Here is a 24,960-nt window from a genome sequence, read left to right as displayed (position 1 = left end):
CCAATGGTCCTCTAAAAATGAATGTATGACAAATAACAAGTTAATATTATGGGTAAAATGAGTATTTTATCATGTAATTGAAAACGTTATGCTCCCTCGTACCTTGGATTTCTTATCACAAAGCTTTATTAAATATTTAGGTAGTATCCAAAATCTGAGATCAAATTCCGTCTACATCATTATCCTTTGTGACTCTCTATGCACATTAAAAAAAAAAAATTTAAAATAATATCAAAACTCAACTCTTTTGATAAATTTTTTGTCTCACAAAACACTAGAAATCTTGTCAAATGAGAGTCATAACGAGAGTGTGAAGTGAATTTTTTAGACACCGCCATTAGACTACACAAAATCAAAACTAGAACACTCTCGGGTTGAGAACTCTCAAGAGTCAAGAAGCAACTCAACAAGCCCACAAGCAAAACAAAACACCACAAAAGCGCGGGGTGTATTTTCTCTCCCTAAATTTAAGCGACAAAGTTTGAAGCTTCTCCAACCTTAAACAATGGCGGAAACAAACCACCATTTCCAAACCTTCGAAGATCCTTTCTCAACCAAACACTCCAGACTTCCAGACGACACCGTTTTCTACTCCATCTACCCTGACTCTTCTCTCTCCTCAACTTCTCCTTCCGCCATTGCCGATGACCTCCAAGCTCTGCACCTCCAAATCCTCACCACTCTCTCTCCTCTCACCTCCGACTACACTTGGCAACACGAACCTTTCTCCCTTTCTCTCTCCTCCTCCGACGACCTCCCTCACCTCCATGGCAAGCTTCGATACGGCGACAACCTCGACGACGAGTGGTTCGTCGTCTTCCTCCTCTTTCATCTTTCTCTTTCATTTCCTTCTCTTTCTATTCGTGTTTGGGATTCTGATGGTGAGTTTCTTCTAATTGAAGCCGCCTTTCATCTTCCTCGTTGGATTAATCCAGAGAATTCTAGTAATCGCGTTTTTATTCGGAAAAATGAAGTTCATATTATTCCGAAGAAGAAGTTTCCTTCTCTTCCTACTTTAAAAGATGCTCTCAAGTTGTTGATTGAGCATCCTGAGCTTACTAGGGCTTCGGATTCGGTTCAATCGGCGATTAAGGGTCGGATTTCGGAGTATCCTGAAAGAGCGAGGCGTAATATTCACCGTGTTAGGGTTAGGGTTCCGGTTTCCGTTGCTCAGGTGATTAATTTGACCTATTATTGTTTTTTATTTACTTGTAATCGTTGTTTTATGTTAACCTAATGCAATTTGATTGGAATTAACGTTAGTTTAATTTATTTAAACCAGTTGTTTGATGAGGTCCACTTATATTTATATAATTTGGAAGCAATGAAGTATGTATAATTCTCAAATTAGACCTCATTTAAGCTTAGTAGTGTAGACATGATTTATTTTAATTTTGAAGCAATGAGAAGGTTTTACATTTGCTTCAAATTATTGATTATATATATATACTTCTTAGTTATGAGAGTAAGTGATGGTTCAATTAGAAGTATTGATTGGGCTTGAACTTTGGAAGTCCGATTACATTATTGTTTATACATTCGACGAGAGTAAAATGATGATGTTTCAACTTTTGGAAGTTACTATTTCTACTTGTGCAATGGATGGGTTGTCTTAAAAGAATTAGTATAGGTTGAGTTAGGTTGAAGTAAAACTAGAAAAGAGAAAGAAATTGAGTAATTTTCGAACCTTAAATAATATTACGGAGTAAGACATCAGAGTGAAACATGATTTTTAACTGATAAACTGCTTAATGATAATGGGGAGTTCAATGTGTTTATTAGGGATTCGAATTCAAATTAGTGTAATTGACCAAATTTATTAGGGTGTCTAAGAAAGTATCAAAGTTGGAGCTATTACTTCATACTTTTGAGAGTACAAAATGAAGGTTGAGCTATTAGTTTTTATGTTGTGTGTTTTCTTGCAGTGTCAGATTGCTTACATTTTGCATGTTTTTAGATCTCATTGAGTTAATTTTTACATTTTTTTATTGTAGGTGTTGAGGCATGAGCCCTGTCTAATTTCCTTGGCAGTTGAGGGATTTTATGATCGTGATATTGATTCAATGAAATATGCTGCAAACATGGAGAAGTTCTTGCCTAAGGGTCGTGAGGAGGAGCTGGTTCTGGTATCTGTGAAGATGTCGAGGGCAATGTATGCTCAGTTGTTGCAGCAGAAGTTTCAGGCTCCTAAGTGTTATCCCATGCCGCCCATGCCACCAAGGACAGATCAGACTACATACACTGAGGCTGAGCTGGGGATGAAGATTGCTTGTGGGTTTGAAATGGTTTATCAGCACAGGAAGAGGGAAGGAGAGCAAGGAAAAGGAGGTACTTGGGAGGCATTTTGGGAGAGTTTGAAGAAGAGTGGGTATTTTAAGGGACTGCTTCCAGGATCTAAAGAGTACAAGAAATTGATGGAGAAGGCAGAGGAATACTACAGAAAGAGTGCCTTGCATTATAGGACCAGGTATAATAATGGCTAATTAGTTATCAAAAACCTTTAACTTTGGTTGATGTTTTCACTTTTCAGTGTCTGAAACTGTTTTTTAAGCACACTTGTTATATTTTTCCTACGTAAATTCTTGTTTAATATGTACACAATGTTCTCATATCTAATTGTTCTGGGAACCAGTTGCTATATGTCCACAAATTGTGGCTGCTACAAAAATTTGGGAAAAAAAGTTTATCATTCATAGCTTACCTTGTTTAGACCAATTAAAAGATTTGTATCCTTCGTCTGGGGTAAATTTTGACTCTCTTGCATTTGTGACAATGATTATTTTGCATCTGTATTTTATGTTAAAACCTATCTTTCCTGACTTTTAATAATTAATATTGTTTGGATGAAACAGTGAAATTTTAAGTGCTCCAGTGAAGAGAATAGATGAGATTCTTGCTTCATCACATTCCCCTGATGATTTCAAGGATCAGGAAGTGCCTTCATCTGATGATGATTCTTGGCTTTATGGCGGGGAGGAAGAGTTGAAATCTGTTCTTGAGGAGAGACAAAAGGAAATGGACAATTATGAGCAACGGCAGAAAAGGAAACAGAAAGGAAAGGATAAGGTCAATGATGATGATTCATCCAACCTGAATAAGAACGATTTTGATTTAGGAGAAATAGCAAAGTCCATGAAGTCATTTGTAGAAAATGTATCAAGTTACCAAGGAGCAGAAGTACCTGATGACAGGTTTGCATACTTCAAACTAGCTTTGATTTTTCTTCCTTTTGCCTTTGATAGAATCTGGTTATTATTATCATTTTCTGTTTGCCTTGGTTTTAGTGTTTCATAGTCTTTCTCTGTACTTCTGTAGCTCTTTGTAGTTTGATTACTTCACTTGATTAGTGTTTTCAAAATTTTAGTTATAGACTTGATTGTTGATGCCCCACGTGGGGGTGCCAAGTGTTTCCTACTCTGTTGTGATGTTTACTTGTTTGGGCTTTGTGCAGACTGGTGTCGTAACATCACTTTTCAAATCTGATGCCTTTTTGGTCACTTGATGATTCCTGGTGCTTTAATTGTTAAGCCTTAACTCCTAGAAGATTGATCTCATGTCAGTATGTCATTATGTCATACTTCCAATTAGATGCATCACTTTCTAAAATTGGAAGTTTCAATTTAGATACATCACTTTCCCTTTTAGTTAATAAATTTTCTCTATCTTTCTTCTCTCACGTGGCCCTCTTTATTTTCTCTCTATATCTCTCTCTGCACTAAAAATTGCCTAGGAGTCCGCAATTATAAAAGTGATGCAATTAAAAAAAACGGAAGAAGTATATAAATCTCCTCTCTGCTTATTGGTAAATTCGGTGTGAAGTGTCTGTGAGAACTCCCATATGGATACTGCTTCCTTTCTATTTAGGCTGCTCACGCATTCCTACAAGAATATCTCATTCACTCTTATAGGACTATTTGGACTTCACAAGTATTCTATGTAATTGTGGCATAATTTGTTTGAGCACTATTATTGGATTTTCCCTTTATTTCATTGGTCCAAGGAAATGATATCTTGCCAATATGGTAAATGGTTTAATCTCTTATCTGGACTCTTTATCTCATCTCAAGTACTCATGCTAGATCCTATCTTTGACATGGGTATGGACTATGGAACCAAAACCACATAAATTTTTCATATAATAGCAGTCTGACACATGGAGATGTCTCCGTTCCGACACTTGCACTCAAGTCCAAGTAAATAATTCAAAAATAGTTCTTTGTGTTAACTTTTCTTGGATAAGAGGCATTTCTCTTGAAAAATCTTCAGTATAGTCAGTGTCCTTTTAAAACTTTATTTGACAGCTTTTACTAATGCTCAGTAGCACTACAGAAGTTATATGCACATAACTTTATTTATTATTACGAGTATTTCTTTTTGTTGGGGTGTGGGGGGGGGGGTGTTGAAGAAATCGTTGGCATTTGCCATTGCATGTTTTTAGGTTAGCTAGTTGGAATGCTGTTCTTTGTTTGCGTGCATACTGATTACTCATGCTTATTCCACTGGAAAAAGGTGTCTATTAATTGTGTTTTTGTGCTTTAAGTTTAATTGATTTTGTTTTCTCCGATCTTAGAGACCTGAAAGATGTGGAATTTGACATGGATCGTTTCATGAAAGAGCTTGAATCAGTAACAAGGGCTCCTGGTGGTGAAGATGATGATGCAGAGGAAGGATCTTCTTCTGACATGGATTTTGGTAAGATTTATTACTTTAGGGAGGTTGGGCCATTGGGGGTATGATCTGTTAAATTGGGTTCCTTCCACTCTAAAATGCCAACCAGGCTATACCCTAGCTTAATGTTAATGATTCAACTGTTGTACATCCTCTCTCCAAGAGGAGGAGGTCATAGGTTTCAAACCAAAAAAAAAAAAAAAGTTGTAACGAACTAACGATAATCTTTCCCTTGAAGACCTTTGCCATCTTCGTCGATGTCTAGATGACTTGAAAATCTGCCAAGTTATTACGCTTTGTAGTTGTCAATAGTTAATATGAGAAGTGGTCAATGGAAGTCTAATATTGGTGCTTGTGCTGAGTTAATAGATAACGTAGTGTTCAAACATGAAAGATTCTGTTCGTCCTCACCTTAAAGAAATTTTGCTGCCTGAATGTCCACAAAAAGAGACAAGTTAAAGTTTGTACTGAAAAGCTAATGTTTATGGATGTCAAAGACTTATGTTGCAGTGCTGCTTTAAGTTTTCATTATTTATTATACTGGTCTTGTGTTCCCATATAGGTGTGTTAATTTATTTGATGCCTTGATTTGTGTGGAAGGTTTTTTCCGTCTATTTTTTATACTGTGATGTGCACTCTAGCCTGAGTTTTGGTGGATGTCTCTGTATTGGCTACCTGCCTGAATAAAGCCCCCCCCCCCCCCCCCCCCCCCCCCCCCCCCCCCCCCCCCCGGGCTGAAATAGTGGTCTTTTGTTTTAACCTTCTATGTATAGGCATATTTGCATGTGTTTTGTTTGTTTGATTAGGTTTGACCGATGATCAAATTGTGCAGATGAGTCCGAGGACGAGAGTGATATGGAAGAACCTGAAGACCATAGTGAAGAGAAGCAGGGGGATTTTATGAATGCTTATACAGATGCTCTTAATGAAGAGCTGAGAAGTACTACTCTTAAGAAGAGCTTTGTACGGGCAACTGATCAATCTCTCAAGAAAGATGAGGTTTTTCTTGATCCCTTTTTTTTTTCTTGGTTGATTGCCCTTGTACAGAGTGCTTTCATTTCCAGCATTTATTGTAGATTAATTTTTCTGAGGGGATTTTTAGAACACAATATGCAGTATAGAAATAATGTTCCTATTGCTGATCGATTTCGGTGTACAGGGTATGTCAAATGCTACAGAAGAAGACATGGATGAGGACTTTGCTCCGGTGGATGTAGATGTGAATCTTGTGAAGAGCTTGCTTGATTCATTTTCTTCTCAGCAGGGCCTCCCTGGTCCTGCTTCCAACCTGCTTGGTCTTATGGGCAAACAGCTCCCACAAGATGATGCTGACAAAGGCAAAGGCAAGGGGAAAAACTTCTGAAAAAGCCTCTTCATTTGCCGCTTTCGGGTCACATGTTATAGTTTTAGGACTTAAATGTTGTTTGTACAGTGACCGTTGTATGTTTGGTAATGTTAAATTATAACACCTCCCTTCTATAGAGTACCAATTTACCACCTACCGATGTCAATATGGCTTTTCCTAGCTGTTTCGAGTATCAACAGGAGAGAGAACCATATACCGTGTATGAAGCATTCTTATGTACTCTGTTTGGGGTGTTACAGAGAGACTAGAGAAATTTAGATTGTAAAAGGGCTGTCTTACTACTCAGTAGTTGTTTGGCCTTTGTATTCTGTTTTCAGAAAACAAATTGTGAATTGCTATTTGCCACAACAAAATTACTCAAGCTTTGGTATTTAATGACCTCCATGCCCCCTTTAATTTTTAAAATAACATACTTATCCAACCATCACTAACTTTGACCCACCACCACTAACTTGACTTCACTACACTAACTTTGACCATCCAAGCTCCACCACTAACACCACTAACCTTGACCATCCACTATCACGGCTCCACCTTGACAACTAGCTTGACCTCTAGCTCCGCCATTGATTCCACAACGGTTGACCACCAACATTGTACTTTCCGACCACTTAAATGAGCCGAAGATCGTCCGCATTTATATCGGAGGCACTTGGTGGGGACGACGAACCTTCGACGTCGTCGAGTCAGATATATGTCGAACTTTTTTTTTTCAAATTTCGGTGTACACGACCGTCTGTAATATGCAACCATACCATGGTATAGTTGCATGTAATATTGCATGTAATTACATGCAACTATACCATGGTATAGTTATAGTTGTGTATTACAGGCGACTATACAATGGTATCGTTGCATGTAATACGCAGCCATATCATGGTGCAGTTGCATATTACATACGGTCGTGTACTGTTAAGGTTTTTTTCGTTTAAATATTTTAATTATTTGTTAATAATAATAATTAAAATTAACAAAATATATTTAATTTAATTAGTAAATTTATGATGACTTTTTTAATATTAACTTACTTGCAAATCAAAAGCAAATGCCAAAACTAAATCTATGAATTAGTAAAAACAATTATACTTGTGAATAACATAACAATAATTAATTACATACTAGTAAGGGTTAAGCGGTCATTTATTACCGCGACTTAAGTAATTTCATTGTGGCGTTTAGTAATCCCCAACAAATTTTGGGCACAGGATTCTGTTTTTGTTGAATGGTGACCTGACGTGATGGAAATTAGGAGTCATGAGATTATGGTAACAAGCAGGCCAAGTTTGTTACTACGTACTCTCTCTGTCCCTATTTTTTTGCCCCATTTAACTGTGCATGGTCTCCAAGACGCGTATTAAAACGTTTATATCTTTATTTCCATACGCGTAAAATTTATAAAAACTTGATATTAATAAAATATACAATGAGACGAATCTAACAAGACCACTCATGATTAATTATCTTTTATAAATTAACAGTAATTTATGGTCAAAGTTTTCAAAGGTTGACTCTAAAAATGGCAATGGGGCAAAAATAAAATGACGAAGGGAGTATATTATAACGTTAAAAATCAATGCATAAAGGTAGGTAAGTCCTATAAGGGAGTATTTAACCAGTTTTGGTTGGGTTGGTAGTCCTTGAAGGCAAAACATCCATGTATTACTAGAATAGTATTCCTTAGAATACCATCAGTTTACACTAGAATTTTAAAGGAATAATGTTAGTTTCAAATCAAATTAACACAAATCTTAAAATCACCGAATCTTAAAGACGTAATGCTACAATGTTGAACACAAAATGACTATCTTCAAACATGAGAATTGATTAAAATTTACATTTTTTTGGTGTAGAGAGAGCCTAAGGTAATGATGTAGACGAGATTTAATCTATGTTTTAGGTACCACTCCAAGACTTTAACCAACTAAGCTAACATTCACTTAATTAAAATAACAAAATGATCTAGAGAATGATGTGCTTGGTGTTTGTTGTCCATCAACTTTTACTACATTTACTTAAGGTAATTTACACATACACCAACAATGAAAATAAAGTTTATAACGACAAACCAATGATGCCCATTAATCCCAATGTGTACAAATAAATACGTAGTACATAGTAATTGATAAAAAGTTGAGTTTTGATTGTACAATGATCAAACCAGTATAATGAAAAAAACCTGTTTAATACTTTCAAAAAAAAAAAAACCTGTTTAATGAAAAAAAACCCATCAAAATTGAGTTTTGATTGTACAATGATCAAACCAGTACAAAGAAAAAAAACCTGTTTAATTCTTTAAAAAAAAAAAACCTGTTTAATGAAAAAAAAACCCATCAAACAAACTATCGCTGTATTGACTAAATTGGAGTAATTGAAAAAGAAGTTTCGTTGACTGTCACGCTATTCAGGTTGGTCTATTATATTGATCCTCCTGCAACTCTAATACAACCAACTTTTATTCTCCGTCAAACTTCTCCAACTCCGATTTCTTCCCTTCTCATTTTCTCTCTCCTCTCTCTGAATTCTCAACCTTAAACCATAAAAATGGTAGCATCAACATCAAAAACCATTGATGAACTTCAGAAACAACTTCCTCTGAAACAAGATACTCTGCTTTTGTCCGACGATTGCTCCACCGGACTTGTCCTCGTCGACATCGTCAATGGCTTCTGCACCGTCGGCGCTGGAAACCTCGTACTTACTTCTCTTTCTTCATTTCGATTGATTTTGCAGAATTTTTGGTTTTTTGTTGGAATTCGAATTGATTTTGAACGTTTTTGTTGATAATTAGGCTCCGAAAGTGCCGAATGAGCAAATCGTAGCAATGGTGGAAGAATCGGCGAAATTAGCTAGGGTTTTTTGCGATAAAAAATGGCCGGTTTTCGCATTCCTTGATTCTCATGATCCTCTTATTCCTGAACCTCCTTATCCTCCTCATTGTTTTGCTGGCACTTTTGAATCCAAATTTGTTCCAGGTTTTTTTTTTTTTTTTTTTTAATAGTGATTTGAGCTTGTATGATGAATTTGAATTTTTCTGAAGTTTATTGAATTCATCTAGATATTTTTAACAATATTTGTAAAAATAGTGCATGAAAACATGGAAGAAAGAAGTTGCACTTGATTTGGTGCATTGTCATATTGGAGCTATGTTGAATTTTTATTAATTTTTGGTTGTTGTCGGCTTAATTATTATTGTTGTTGTGAATGGTAGAATTGGAATGGTTGGAAGGTGAAGCTAATGTAACAATGAGGCTTAAAGATTGCATTGATGGATTTCTCGGTTCCATTGAGAAAGATGGATCCAATGTGTTTGTTGATTGGGTGAAAGCAAACAAGCTTAAAGCTGTAAGTTGGTTTAAACCTCTTGTATAGCATTCTTGGTTCAATTGTTTAGATAGTGGTTTGAAATGTAGGTGTGAAGTATGTTTGAAAGAAATTCTGTATTGTTTGTAATATAGTGTTACTTTTGTTCTTATACCATTGCATTTGAATACTCCTATTTCATAAGCTACCTGGCCTAAGCTACCTTGTTGTTGTTGTAGTAGTTACCATAGGGTACCAGTGTTAAGTTCGAAATGTTAGAAAATTCGATTAATTGTGAGCTCTAGCTATTTTTATATGAATTGAAGATAGTGTGAATGATTTAAGTTTTATATTTTTGGCGAAGGTTTTGGTTGTGGGTATATGTACAGATATATGTGTGTTGGATTTTGTATCCTCTGCACTTTCAGCCAGAAATCGAGGCATCCTTACTCCTCTGCAAGATGTGATTTTGTACTCTCGAGCTTGTGCTACCTATGATCTTCCATTGCATATTGCAGAAATCAAAGATGCAATATCACATCCGCAGGTAATCAAATATCTCTTTATTTCACGTATTAATATATCTCACACCACATTTTAAGTTATTTAGACATAGTTTGCAGTATAGCAGGGCAGAAAGGATCATTCCCGTCTGAGTCGTCTGTTTAGTAATTTTTGGCCTCAGGCTTTGGGGCTCTAAGTGACTCTCCATCAGTTAAAGCTTATTATTTATGCCCTTGTCAGGTTTTTGGATGATAAAATGTAGGCACCGACGAATTCAGAACTTAAATGATATATGAATCTGGCATAGTTAGATTCTAATTGCTAGTTTGTAGTTCAATCAAACAGTTCTGCAAGAGTTCTAAATTTCTAATAAAATATTCTATAAATGCTTTATTGTTGTGGTGCTGACTTTTGTTCTTTTCGTATTCTTAATGCAGGATTTGATGCATCATATAGGTCTTTACATGGCTCAGGGAAGAGGAGCCAAAGTGGTGTCAGAGGTGTCCTTCACTACATAACTGCAAGACTTGGTGCCCCAAATGCTGCAGGTTCACGAACTTCTTGTGCGTGAACATGATCATATTTTAGGTCTATATAAAACTCTTTTTGAGGACTTTACATGTATTATGAACTAATTCAACTTGGTTGATGTCTCTTTAAAGTTTAAACCACACAAAATTGATAAAAATAGGGATTTTTTTTTTTCTCAAGTTTCCATTTCAGTTCAAAAAATTTACCAAGGGCTTCATAATCTGCATTCTTCCTATTGCATGTCTCATCTTGTGTCTCATTACATTTGATTATGTCACATCATCTATGTGCCATATTTTTAAATATCTGATTGTATGCTAGTAATGTGTCCAAAATAAAGGGTGGGACACAAAGGATAAAACCATTAGTTAGGAGTCTTGACATATAATCTCATTTCCCAACCCTTATTTTAAGAGGTTATGCAAGAAATACAAAAAGGTCATTGTAGGCTTATCTCCATGACTCCAATATAAATAAAAATGATAGGGCTAATTCTTGATTTCCTCTGGTATGAGCTCTCACTGAATTGGAAATAATTCAGAATAATGTTTTGTCAGAAAGACCCAAGTTTCTTAGGGTTATATAGTGATCCATAGGTAGTATTGACAAAACTAGTCATTAATCATATGGACTAGGAATTGAAAACGAGTGACCACTTGATCATTAGAAGGGACGGGGGAAAGTGAGCTGGTTGTTTTCTTGTCTCTGTCATTAGAGAAAATCTTTGCTTTCATGCTCATTATCAATAAACTTAACTGACTCAAAACTAAAGAGTGTTTCTGAGAATTGGAAAAAAAAAAACACCTATATACTAATTTACACATACCAACTGATTTCTCCTCAAAAATGCATAAATACTGAACAGATGATCCTATAACCTCTATCTAATATCATCAGCAAATATCAGAAAGCATAGATACAATACTGTCAAATTAAATGTATCTGATGAAAAACGCAGAATATGTCTTAGTGATTCTAAGGTGACTTGTCAGATCTTAGATGATGGTATCTCCGATTCATCATTCCTGGATGCATGCAGGAAAATATTGATTGCTTTTTCTTCTGTGGTTTAACCCCAAAAATGAACGATCTTAATGGCACCCGAGCCCGGCTTTCAGACCTCTCATTTTCATATTGGTTTTGTGAGGTAGAAAATCCTAGCTCATCATTCAACCTGGCTATGGTACGCTCCATTTCAAGTTGGAGACTCGTTATATAATCCATACCGGTTTGAAGCTCATCAGCAACCTTGTTATTCTCTTGTTGCATGTTTGCTACCTCTCCATGGAATTTCGCAGCTTGAAAACTGGTAAACTTCATGTCATCATCTTCGGCACCATCACTTAGAGCTAGCTTTATTTCTTCTTGAATGTGGCACAACTGTGAAAATCTTCTCTGTAGCTCTTCTTTCAGATTTTCACTTTGCTCCAACCAGACAGTTAACTCTGTTTGTATCTCTCTCAGGTGCTTGTATATTGGCCTGACATCTGATTTCAAAAGCGTCTTGTGAGTATCCCCATGACTACTCCCTTCTTTCTTCTCATGTTTTTTCTCAAGTTTTGCTAATTCTGCTTGCAAATCTTGAACTCCATTTTGAAACTTTTGGATCTGCCCGAATGAAGCACTGAACCTCATCCAGAAATCTAGATTTTCCTCAAGGATCTGATCCATCTCTGCCCGTAGTTTCTGTTCAACTGCTGAGATCTCTTGTTCTTCACTTGGAGCAATAACTTTTATATCATAATCATCATCTTCTTCTTCAAGGGGAGGTGATGGCTCTTGAGAGGTCTCCATATCCTTCTCTTTTGCGTTTTTATGTTCGTCCAACCTTTTTTGCAGAACGCTCAATTTCTGGCGTAAGGAGTGGATCTCTTCATCCTTTGTGACAAGAGAACTCTTCATCTCTGAGAAACTATCTTCATTTTTCTTCTCTACTTCATAAAGCTTCTTCTTGGTTTCCTTGTAGTTTCGAAGAGTTACTGTATACTCTTCTAAGAGAACTTTTTCCTTTCCCTCCAAACCATTTGTGAATAACTGCTGCCAGTCCGGCTCATATTCTTCTTTTCTTCTTTCTTCTAATGGTTGCACTGCTGATGGTTGCACTGCTGGTGGTGCATATGGCTCATCTTTTGGCATGCCTACCAAGTTTCTTGGTTCAACCTCTTGAGGAGTATTTGGCAGATATGTTGGCTGAATTGAAGGATCCTGTATCTGAGTTACTTGAGAACATACTGCTTCCTCTTCTATCTTGTTTGAATATTGTTGAGGTTGATCATACTCAATGGTGCTTGGTTTAGATTCCTGTGGATGAGTATCATCTGTCTTCAAAGGATGTGAGTATTCATCCTTTGGCTCTAGTAGAGCTGTTTCACCAAATTTCTGTCCTTCATCTTGAGTAAGACTGGAGGTACTCGTATCACTTACTCTTTTCTTCAAGTCCACATTTTCTGTGGACCCTTTACCTTCAAAGGACTTGGTTGATTGCTCGGCCTCTCCTTCATCTGGCTTTACATCATGTGATTTCTTCTGGTTGATATCAAGATGAGAGTGGTTTTCATTTAAAAGACTTTCTAGACTGTTATTCTGGTTATCAAAGCTGTCATTTAGATCCTGAAGTCCTCTCAACTTATTTTCCGTCTCTATCTTTACATCATGTGATTTCTTCGAGTTTATATCAAGATCAGAGTGTACTGCAGTTGAATTACTTTCTAGGCTGTTATTTTGGTTATTGAAGCTATCATTTAGATCCTGAAGTCCTCTCAACTTATTTTCCAATTCACCCAGCTTGTCACTTAGAGTGGTTTTCCCAGCAATCAAGTTTGCCTTGTCATCTTCAAGGCTCTTAATTTGCGTTTGTAGCTCATCAGTCTCTGACCTTAATCTGGTTTTACCAGCAATCAGGTTTGCCTTGTCATCTTCAAGGCTCTTAATCTGCGTTTGTAGCTCATCAGTCTCTGACCTTAATCTATGTATTAGAGCAGTCTGAGAAGACATAGAAGATTCTAGGTTGATCACTTTGTTCACAAGCTCATCGATCTTTTCAGCCATCTCTAACACACTGAGCGATGCAGTTTCACCCACATCAAAGTGCTCTTTAATCTTGTCCCGAATTATTTCTAGATCCTTAGATTCTTTCAAACCACCAGCTGCTTCATCATCAATGCTAGTTTGATCTTCTTCTGCTTTCAAGGGATCTCTGCTTTCAGAGGTATCAGTCGGATTGCCTTGAAACTCACCCTTGAGAGAGTTTAACTTGTTACGAGCATCCTTAATCCTCTGCTGCTCTTCTTTTGCTTCCACTGCTGCTCTCTCCTGCTTCTCCTGCAGCTGTGCCAAGGTATCGTTGCATGATTTAATAGCTGCTTCAGCCATTAAAGTCCGAGCTTCATCATCCTCGATAACTTGGGCTACCTCAAATTCATCTTGTAACTTAGAGATCTTTTCCTGTGTTGTACTTATCTGCTCCTCAATATCCCAGTACTTGGCATACCCGTTTTCATAAGAACTCTTTGCAAATTCCTTCTCTGTTTGGAGAGTCAGAATTTGCTTCTGAAGCTTGTCAATCTCATTGATAGCCTCTGTTATCGTCAGACCAGATTTCGGTAATCTCTTAGCATGAGCTCCTGATTTAGGCATATTCCTAGGAGCTGGGTTATTCTTCAACTTTGATGTTAATGCCATGATAGCCTTAATATTTTTGGTAGGGAATTTTTGTGGAGCTTGTGGGATGTTTGGGTTGGGTGATCTGTCTTGAAATTTCCTAGGCATTTTCGAGGTGTTATAATCATCATCATCATCCATTGGAAACTGGTACTGATCTGGGAATGCAGATGCGAGTGTGTTGTTTGCGTTCTGTAGCTCTTTCGAAAGATGGTCATATCTTTCTGCTAAGGACCTGTAAGCTCGATAAGATTCTTCGACAAAGTTTATCAACTCTGGCCGTTTTTTGTAGTACATTTCTGCTCTTTTAGCAAAGGAGTCTCCATCTTCTTCAATGAGTTTAAGCACAGCTTCCACCTTATCTCCCATATCTGCAGCATGTCACAAAATCTTTGGTAAATACTTAGTACATTTTTAAATTACAAAGCAGTTCTAAAGAGCTTTTGAATCTATAAGATGATTATTTAGATTCTGATGAAGTATTTTCATCATTAACCACAATGCTTCTGAATTATTCATCAACCGTAGAACTGCAGAATCCACATTTATCTTCATTTTTGTTAATTAGCCTTTTTTTTTTTTATTTGGCATAAAATCACCTATATTAAGCTATATACATAGACTAGTTATTTTATCAGTTTTTTTTAGCTAAGTTTATACATGTATGCGACTTTCTTATTTCATCAATTTTTTTTTTTTCTTACAACATTAATGCGATTTATAATATAGATGAATATATCCTAAACTTTAATTTATAATTTCTGAATTTATTGCATGCATGATCATACTATTTCCTTAAGATCATTGATATGTTACATTAATTAGATATAATCCAGTTAAACAAAATTGTTTCATTACAATCAAAATTTTAGAGATTAATGTGATCTCATTTGACTTTTTCATCCTTTCCTAATAAATGTCAGAATTAGTATAGATGTTGATTATGCTTTTGTTGCAGGAATGATCGAAACAAAATGGCCAAAGAAATAATCAAACATGATAGAAAAAAGAAGCAAAATGGTACGTCAAACAAACATACCTTGAAGACTTTGTTCCAGCCATTTGGATTGTTTAGTCCTGACATGGCTTGCATACCACCAAGAATATGCATTGCTTGCTGCCCTCTGCAACATTTTTCAGTTCTGGCCGATTACTTTTACGACGATTTCTTCAATCCTTTCTGATTCCTGGATCAACGGCGAAAAATGGCAGAAACCAGTTTATCTTTGTACATTCTCTAAGTTGACTCTCTCTTTGCTTCCTTCATCCCATCTCTCATTCTCAATATGAGCAAAAATTTAAGGTCTTAATTTGCTTTACTTATATTTGAGAGAGAAATAATAAAATCTGAAATAGAAAAATAAAATAAAATTATGGGAATGTGCAAAGACTATACCCCCCTATAATGTGGGGTTGTGGTATGGAGGAAACTTCGGTTGTAAAGGTTGTCAAATATAGTACTCGTAGAGTCATAGTATTCCATGACCCTTTAATTTCTTTTTGCTTTCTCCTTTAAAACAATCAAAAATAAAAATAAATAAAGGGAAGCCACTAAAAAGGTAGGGAATTCTTGCAATTATTTTTCTTACATGTGTCTGTTTTAAGTTTGCCTAGCAATACCAAGAAAGAGTTGCTTGTTTCTTTGGTAACCTTTTCAATTTGCTTTAGAGTTTGCTTTCATTTCTCACATTTTCTGTGGTTGAGTTGTTTTCATCTCTAGGGTGTTTTTAATTTTTGTAAATGGTAATTATGGTATTATCTTACTCATGTTATTTTATTTTATACGTTAATGGATGAAATAAAAGTGTTTGAAAAGAAAGTACAAGATTTCTCTTACTTTTTAAAAAAAAAAAAAAAAATTAAACGTATTTTGGTTTTTGTCTTTCTTTTAACACAAAGTACCGTGTAGTAATTTAAGAAGACTGTGAATCGTGTGTATATAAAATAAATATGGTGCAACAGCCTAAGACTTGATTGGGGCAATAAAGGTGAATTTCATGAGATTTTTATTTCAAATGTTGTATTGCTTGGAATGAGTCATTGTTGAGCCCATCTCACAAAATTCTGAGTTAGCTAAACTCCATTTGAATCAATGCTTGTTATTTAAAGTATCTCATCAATTAACAATTTTCACATTTAATTTATAACCGTCCAACATCCTTTCATCAATGTTTACAATCAAGTGAGAGCATATATAAGTATATTTAAAAGATGAATGATAAAAAATGTCTTAATCACCATAATCAATGATTGCAAGGGGTATTAATATTACTGTATTATAATTATCATTGTTAATAATTATCCCAAATGATATCTTATATATAATAGTAACATCTAACGTCAGGCGTCACTACGACACGGTTCATATCATGACATATTGACATAGGCATTTACCTAAGACACTATGTGAGAATCGCATTAGCCATTTAATTTCTGCAAAAGAAAAGAAAAGGTAATGATTTGAATCACATAATGCACATATTCTAGTCACTAATTTATTCAATTTGAATTAAATAACCACCGGATTAAGTGATCATTAAGTAATTAATTAACTTGACCAATTCATCTATGAAAAAAAAAAAAAGGAGTAGAGTGCACGTTATAAAGTTGACCTCCAGTCTGAAACCAGATCAGCTGCACCAGAGCAACTGGAAATATAGCAATATGGTCAAGTTCCATATACAGCCTCCTATGTGCTGGAGATGCCCCAAATCCTGCTGCAACTCCCTGATTAAACTTATAATCACGTTGCAACCGCAATCTTAGAACCTTTCATGGTACACCACAAAGCATATATAAGAGAACAATTATGGAACTGTTGATTATATACATCATATAATAGGATACACCTTAATTAACAATATGTTTACAGTCGAATGCAAACTGTCGGTTCTGCAAACGAGTAATAGAAGCTTCTCTTGTTAGTTAGAAGAGCAATGTTCTACAGGAGAGCTGAATATTTACAGACTACTTCAGAATGGAAGCTGGAATCAAGCATAATCATATTACAAGATTATTTACATCCTAATGGTATGTACAATGGTTCGGAATATTAAGGAAAAGATTCAGCAACCCATTTTGGTTTGAATTAATCGCAGTTAAGAACACCTTTATAGCAGCACTGCAACAACATCTTTATTGTGTCCAGACTGTTATCATCTTCGATCTTCTCTGCTCCTGGCCTTGTGGACACTTAAGATTCTTCTGTTTTTCCACAAACCTTCATACTTGTATTTAACATAGATATAATGGCCAATTGCTTCAAACTCCAAACACACGACAAGAACCACCACCTTATTTATTAACAAACTATGATGGTGAGCCTTCAGAAGTTTTGCAGTGAGGAGAGCCACTGGTCCATCAGGTTCTTCCCTTCTGCAAGGTTTCATCACATTGTTTTTAAGTAAAATTGTAAAAATGAAAGTTTCAATGCCAAAATGTAAACAAATAGAGAAATATTCCAAACGATATGAGCAAGACAAGATGCAAAAATAACAAAATTATCATCAACTTATAAAATAGAAAACATATTTGCGCAAAGATGCAAAAATTCAGTTTCTATAGTGTAAGACAGCTTATAATTGAGATATTTCCAACACAGAAATACAAAATGAAAAAATATCAGGCTGTGGAAAATTTTACATAAATACAATATGCTGAAGGAATATTACTATGATCAAACAAACATTATCTTTGAAACAATTGAACAGCTTGCTCTACACAAAAAAACACTTCATAAGAAATATCCAACAGCTCAAAATGGTCAGAGTTTAAAATAATTACGTTGAAATGACTAAGGTTAGTCTTTGGTTTTGTCTAGCAAAGAAGTTCCATTAAAGAAGAAAGACAAACTTCAGCAGTTTGTTCTGTAGTTCGGTAACTGCAACAGATAACTCAGAGAAATCTAAAGTGGCAAGAACTACTCCCATTAACACTTAATAATATTTTTCCAAGACAATCCAGACTCCATTATCTTCAATTTCTCTATGAATCACATAAGAAACCTCCACATCTAACGTCCTTGACCCCTTGAGCATACACCCAAACTTCTCAACCCATGGCAACCATTTGCATCAGCATGAACTTATTAATGCCTAGTGGCCCACAGTATATTATCCTACACTGTCTGAAGACTCTGAACTAATGATGAACAAAGACGAGCATATCCAATTCAAATCACCTGTCATTCAAGCCTGAGGAACCAGGGTCTGACACCCATATATAAAATTACACAGTACTTCCTATGTCAAACTCAGACCAGAAAGGCAGAGATATGAAAATTTTCCAATACTGCGATTCAAACCCAGATTATCTCCTCGTCTCTTGCAACCAAAAAAGGACCTTTACCCGACAATGATATTCCTCCTTTTATATTATTGCCCTCTCAGGCTGATAAATGCTATTCATTCAATCATCAATTAAAATTCTCGCTATACTAACACATTATTGATCAAAACGTATTCATTAACAACACTTCTTATTATTGGTAAAAGCCAATAGACAGTCATTTGGGAGCAAAGTGAGTATCAGCTTGTGCATGATTTAATATTGGACAGTGCCAATAACAACTGGTTTCTCCCAAAGTTCAATGGATACACAACATTCTGAATTGGAATCTAAAAAACCACTAGTAATGTAACATGATTACTCATAGGTAATATATATGGAGGGCCAGAGTCCAGACAGTATTATCCTTAGTCCTTACAAGTGACTGCCATTCATAAACTAGCAGAAAATTTCCACCAAAAAGTAATGATTCAGGTTGCCCGCAACATTTCGGTGCTACCTATTTACACTATATACTGCAAATTTTCACAGCACGAAATCTCATGGAACATCATTATAGATGCCAGGTGGTACAAGCATTTGAGATGCAACGTTTTCATTATTGTCTGGCAAAAAAAAAAAAAAAAAAAAAAAAAAAAAAAGTAAAGAAGCTCCAAAAGGAGAAACTGGCCTGTAGAAAATAATTCATGTAGGAAAATCAAAGACGATTACACTACGAATACCCTGTGTTTCGGCAAAAAATGAGCTAACCGGGCCTTGGAGGGGTGTCTGAGAACCTCGAATTTGGGCCTTGAATGGACCTGCAAAATGAACCCCGAGCCCCGGGGGTTGAACCCGGGGCGGAGCCTCCGACGCCCAAGTTAGTTGCCAAACAATGCATATTTTGAGAGGAGTTTAGAGGAGAGAGTGGAGGAGTATGGTCATCTTAGATGATAAGAGTGACCCCTTTTTACCTTATGCCCTTTGAGGGGTATTTATATGAGTACATAAGTGGGTTTATGAGCCCTAAAATTACATATGTGGGCCGTTGAAGGCCATATTGATGTATTTGACTTATTTGGGGCCTTTTATACCTTTTTTATGCCCTTTGGGCTTATATGGGTAGAGTTACCCAAGACTAAAATGGGTATGACCATTTTAGTACCCAAACAATTAGCCCCCGAGACCCAATTCTATTTGAAAAAATGAGTTGGGTTTTGTTTCAATTTCCCAAATAATTCGTTCATAGAAATTGAGTCGAAGGACTTTATTTGTTCAGGTTTATGCAAGGCAACACTCTTGATCCGAGGATTGTAAGAGTTATTACTCTTGATCCGAGGACTGAAAGTGTTCATCCGAGGCAACACTCTTGATGCAAGGATTGAAAGAGTTCATCCGAGGCAACACTCTTGATCCAAGGTTTGATCCGAGAACTGAAAGAGTTCATCCGAGGCAACACTCTTGATCTAAGGTTTGATCCGAGGACTGAAAGAGTTCATCCAAGGCAACACACTCTTGATCCAAGGATTGAAAGAGTTAATTACTCTTGATCCGAGGACTGAAAGAGTTCATCTGAGGCAACACTCTTGATCCAAGGATTGAAAGAGCTAATTACTCTTGATCCGAGGACTAAAAGAGTTCATACGAGGCAACACTCTTGATCCGAGGATTGTAAGAGTTTATTCTGAGGCAACACTCTTGATCCGAGGATTGTAAGAGTTTATCTGAGGCAACACTCTTGATCCGAGGATTGTAAGAGTTAATTACTCTTGATCCAAGGATAGAAAGAGTTTATCTGAGGCAACACTCTTGATCCGAGGATTGAAAGAGTTAATTACTCTTGATCCGAGGACTGAAAGAGTTCATCCGAGGCAACACTCTTGATCCAAGGTTTGATCCGAGGACTGAAAGAGTTCATCCGAGGCAACACTCTTGATCCAAGGATTGAAAGAGTTAATTACTCTTGATCCGAGGACTGAAAGAGTTTATCTGAGGCAACACTCTTGATCCAAGGATTGAAAGAGCTAATTACTCTTGATCCGAGGAATGAAAGAGTTTATCTGAGGCAACACTCTTGATCCGAGGATTGAAAGAGTTAATTACTCTTGATCCGAGGACTGAAAGAGTTCATCTGAGGCAACACTCTTGATCCAAGGATTGAAAGAGTTAATTACTCTTGATCCGAGGACTGAAAGAGTTCATCCGAGGCAACACTCTTGATCCAAGGATTGAAAGAGTTAATTACTCTTGATCCGAGGATAGAAAGAGTTTATCTGAGGCAACACTCTTGATCCGAGGATTGAAAGAGTTAATTACTGTTGATCCGGGGATAGAAAGAGGTTATTCTTGATCCGAGGATAGAAAGAGTTTATTACTCTTGATCCGAGGATAGAAAGAGTTTACCCTTAATCCGAGGATAGAAAGAGTTTATTACTCTTGATCCGGGGATAGAAAGAGTTTACTCTTGATCCGAGGATAGAAAGAGTTTATTACTCTTGATCCAAGGATAGAAAGAGTTTACCCTTAATCCGAGGATAGAAAGAGTTTACTCTTAATCCGGGGATAGAAAGAGTTTATTACTCTTGATCCGGGGATAGAAAGAGTTTACTACTCTTGATCCGAGGATAGAAAGAGTTTACTACTCTTGATCCGGGGATAGAAAGAGTTTACTCTTGATCCGAAGATAGAAAGAGTTTTACTCTTGATCCGAGGATAAAAAGAGTTTATTACTCTTGATCCGGGGATAGAAAGAGTTTTACTCTTGATCCGAGGATAGAAAGAGTTTACCCTTGATCCGAGGATAGAAAGAGTTAATGATTAATTTTATCATCGTCATCGTGAGGATAGTTGATGATATTTTATTTTTTTTGAGGAAAATATTGACTCGAAAAATTAAGAGCCATTTTTCTTTGCTGAAGCAATTTGATAGATGGGCTTTGATGAAAGTGGGCCCGAAGCCATTTACTTGATAAAAGTAGTAGCCGCAGGTAAGAAAGCTTCTGGCCATCTACCCTGACAAAGGTAGTTTTTTTTTATGGCTTATAGCTCTTTGAAAATGGTCAAAAGGTAAATTTTTCTTCTGACTTGTTATCATCAGATTTGATGTAGGTTGAGGTCGGGTACAATTTGAGCCAATTGCACTTGACTGCCGAAGCTAATTGCTTTGGTTGCTCTAGCATTAGCTCGTATGAGCTTCGGCTTGGATGAACCTTCTTCGGTTCAGACAAACCATCTTCGGCAGCACCCTCGGCTCATATGGTTATGAGCTTCGGATTCCTTTTGCTTATCCGAGCTATTTGCTTCGGATTTTTAGATTGGTGATAGTTTGAGCTTTTTTAAGCTTCAACAATGGTAGACAACCTCGGATCTTCTTCGGCTGCTACTTTAGATGTGATGTGAAGAGATTTGGCTCACTTCACAATACTAGCCTTGACCCCCATTGACCTCGGCATGTGTTGCCTAGGATGAAATGGTGAGTCGTTCTAGTGGTGGAGTTGTGAGCCTTGAAGCTTGTGATGAAGACAATGGTAATTTCCTTCGGCAAGCATTGAATTTACATAAACTTGATTGATTTTTTATGTATGTTTCATGCCACCTGCTGCCTCTTCAACTTGGTGGTGTGAATGAAAGGCTTGCTTTTGTGAGCTTTCCATTAGAGCCACGTAGATCTAGCTTTTATTCTTCTTCAAGAATAATTAAGGTTTGACCATATTCATGGAATATTTCCCAATTTTTTTGTAAAGGCACGAAGTACCTTGTTAGTAGTGGTTAGATTGGCGACAAATCAAAATGTTTATCTATCATCTCCACCATTTGCAAGAATGATTACCCCTTTTGACAAGAGTAATAATTTTGGGTTAAATTTGCTAGAAATTTTGACCCTTTTTCGTGATAGAACACAGTAGCCATGAATTAGTGGATTTTCATGGGTAGTAGTACTCGTCTCCCCCACAGACGGCGCCAAATTGTTTCGGCAAAAAATGAGCTAACCGGGCCTTGGAGGGGTGTCTGAGAACCTCGAATTTGGGCCTTGAATGGACCTGCAAAATGAACCCCGAGCCCCGGGGGTTGAACCCGGGGCGGAGCCTCATTTTTTGCCGAAACACCCTGTGATATACCACAGCAAATTCATTCGTGAACCCGCAAAATGGAAGCAGTGGCACTCACAACAATCAATTAGGTTTAACCGGACATGATAATCAAACACATGGCTTAGTAAAGGGACTAGCAACAAGAACCCTTTACTCAAAACACAAATTAGACAGACTATACATCAAATAAACAAGTAAAATAGTCTATGTCCTGTATCACCTAAACCACAAAGATCATAAGCCTACAATCAAAACAATCAGTTGCCACTGTATCATAACCAAGCATGTCTGCATCTATCAACAACAGTTGGAACATGAACCAATAATTGAACTCCATACTAGTATACTACTAATATTAACACAGTTAACAGTACAGATTAAAACAGGAATTTGAGGAAAAAGAATTGTTACCAGTGAATGGCTCGCTGGTAAGATTCTTGATAGTATTCAGAAACTGAGTATTAGGCCCTTCAACTGGGCCCCTTCTATAGCAAGGAACAAGAACAGCAAAGCTATCATCAGTTTCATCATCACTCAAGAAATCAGGTCCATGTGGCTCCAACCACCCAATTGACCAATCAGAATCATCAGACTCAGACCCTGACAAGCAAACCCCATCATTTGGAACCATAACAACATCATGCTCTCTCTCAATCTTCCTCTCTTCTCTGCTATGCCACTTCTTCTTAATCTTCCTAGGAGAAGATGAAGAAGAAGATGAAGCAATCCTAGTCCCCTTCAATGGAAACTTCACACTATCAATCTCCCTAACACCAAAACCATAATCAGGCATCGAATTCGAAGCACGAACATTCGAGACGTTTTCGGTCTCCTCCTTACCACCCCACAAGGGCATTCCCCACAATTGAAACCTAGGAAATGCCATTTTGAGCAAAATTCACACACCCAAACACAATTTGGTTGAATTTGTGAGATGGGTATAAGTCTAAATTGAAGATTTATACCAAAGTTGAAGACTTTATATCAAAGTTGAAATAATTCTTTCAATTCAAACCCTAATAATAACACTTTCAAAGAATATGGTGAGGAATATCTCCTTCAACCTCTCAAAGCTTAAAGCTTTAACCTGAAATTTCATATAGATTTCTCACAAATTGGAAACCAATCACTTCAAACTCCAAACATATATGAATTATTTCTCACAAATTATTTAACCAGAAAAAAGCGAAAACCCCGTTACATCCAAGTCATGATGAAACTAGTTGCAAATAATTCATCTATTACTGACCCACTTTTTTTTTTGGTTTTTTAACTGACAAAAATTTCTAATTATGGCAACACCATGGCAATAATTTACAACACATGAGTGTACCCAGCAGGCCAGCAAGCATAAGTTACCAGATTTAGAAAATAAAGAGAGACAGAAATAACTGCAGAAGAAAAAACAAAAACAAAAAATTACATTAAATAATCGTACAAAATTAAATTAAAAGAAAAATTCCCCAGAAACAAGAATTGTTTATTCAATCAAAGAATGAAAAATTGGAGAGATTAACAAGGGGTTTGGATAAAAAATCGGAGAAACCCAGAAATCTGAGCAACATCAAATGATGATAAACACTGAAAAACAAAACCCCAGAATTTTGAAGAATTTGAGTCAGAAAAAAGAGAAGCAATCCTAAAGAGTTCAAATTTCGAGAACCATATTTCTGGAAAATTCCAACCCTAACATAATCAACCCTCTGTCTAACTCTCTCTAACTGACAAATTCTGGTAGAGTGAGGGAGCAAGTTTAAGCCTTAATATACTCCGATAGGCCCCAATTTTTTCTGTTGTTATAAGATTTTATTTTTTAGTTTTATGGGTAATATTGAGTGATGTATTAGTTTTCAATCTCGTGCAATGTACGTGGTACATATTTTGGTACTTTAAAAGAAGATGTTTGATGCTAATATTGTGCACTATTTAGACCGTGTTCGATATCTTCAACATAAAATTATTAGTGTTTTTAAGTAGTATAATGAATTGTCAATTAGTTGTAAATTGTAATAAACTAATAATTGTGTTTATATTATAATGGTCAATAGATATGCTAATTAATATGCCATAAACCATTGATTTTAACCATATTGGTTTCATGAATTTTATTATTTTCAATATATACATTAATCGGTTTATCTAACGTGTGCCCATAGACAATGTTAAGTTACAAATATACTTATTTTACTTACACCTAACTTGGTCAAGAATTCTAAATTACGGAGTAACCATCAAGTAATAGAATGATTATACTTAAGTAATCATTGTTGATGAGTGAATTTGAAAGGAAAAAAAATATCATAGATGGGCGGTATGCTAGTATTCTAAGAAGGTATGTTCTTAGGAGTAATATCCCAGTTAGAGGTGTTTTTTAAAAAAAAAAATTTCTTTTTCAATAAATTGTGGGTTAAAATTAATATTGTACTAATAAAGATTAAAATAAAGTTCAATTACTCCATGTAAGATTGTATTCTCAGGAGTACTTTATTTGCCGTATTACGAAATCATACAAAAATTAACATGATTATTGCACCCAAAACACATGATATTTTGTTCATCACCATAATAGTATTT

General features: G+C 36.2%; 4 protein-coding genes across 4 annotated transcripts; 2 read left to right on the top strand and 2 right to left on the bottom strand.

Moving 5' to 3' along the window:
- The first annotated feature begins 248 nt into the window (after nucleotides 1-248).
- On the top strand, nucleotides 249-6,412 carry LOC110695252 (protein ecdysoneless homolog). The gene is made up of 6 exons (XM_021872500.1): nucleotides 249-1,174; nucleotides 1,995-2,467; nucleotides 2,853-3,191; nucleotides 4,571-4,692; nucleotides 5,501-5,667; nucleotides 5,828-6,412. The coding sequence occupies exons 1-6, from the start codon at nucleotides 506-508 to the stop codon at nucleotides 6,029-6,031; spliced, it is 1,974 nt and encodes a 657-aa protein (XP_021728192.1). The 5' UTR covers nucleotides 249-505; the 3' UTR covers nucleotides 6,032-6,412.
- A 1,643-nt stretch (nucleotides 6,413-8,055) lies between these two features.
- LOC110695250 (nicotinamidase 1-like) lies at nucleotides 8,056-10,548 on the top strand. Its single transcript, XM_021872498.1, has 5 exons — nucleotides 8,056-8,725; nucleotides 8,823-9,006; nucleotides 9,243-9,376; nucleotides 9,699-9,881; nucleotides 10,276-10,548. The coding sequence occupies exons 1-5, from the start codon at nucleotides 8,576-8,578 to the stop codon at nucleotides 10,354-10,356; spliced, it is 732 nt and encodes a 243-aa protein (XP_021728190.1). The 5' UTR covers nucleotides 8,056-8,575; the 3' UTR covers nucleotides 10,357-10,548.
- Nucleotides 10,549-10,633: 85 nt separating this feature from the next.
- LOC110695249 (protein NETWORKED 2D-like) lies at nucleotides 10,634-16,189 on the bottom strand. The gene is made up of 2 exons (XM_021872497.1): nucleotides 15,069-16,189; nucleotides 10,634-14,400 (listed from the first exon to the last, which is right to left on the bottom strand). The coding sequence occupies exons 1-2, from the start codon at nucleotides 15,160-15,162 to the stop codon at nucleotides 11,345-11,347; spliced, it is 3,150 nt and encodes a 1,049-aa protein (XP_021728189.1). The 5' UTR covers nucleotides 15,163-16,189; the 3' UTR covers nucleotides 10,634-11,344.
- Nucleotides 16,190-16,823: 634 nt separating this feature from the next.
- Nucleotides 16,824-24,209, bottom strand: LOC110695251. Its single transcript, XM_021872499.1, has 2 exons — nucleotides 22,798-24,209; nucleotides 16,824-17,404 (listed from the first exon to the last, which is right to left on the bottom strand). The coding sequence occupies exons 1-2, from the start codon at nucleotides 23,270-23,272 to the stop codon at nucleotides 17,355-17,357; spliced, it is 525 nt and encodes a 174-aa protein (XP_021728191.1). The 5' UTR covers nucleotides 23,273-24,209; the 3' UTR covers nucleotides 16,824-17,354.
- Between the last annotated feature and the right edge of the window lie 751 nt (nucleotides 24,210-24,960).

Source organism: Chenopodium quinoa, unplaced genomic scaffold (genome assembly GCF_001683475.1).
Source record: "Chenopodium quinoa cultivar QQ74 unplaced genomic scaffold, ASM168347v1, whole genome shotgun sequence".
NCBI lineage: Eukaryota > Viridiplantae > Streptophyta > Magnoliopsida > Caryophyllales > Amaranthaceae > Chenopodium > Chenopodium quinoa.
This window is presented reverse-complemented; position numbering and strand designations above follow the sequence as displayed.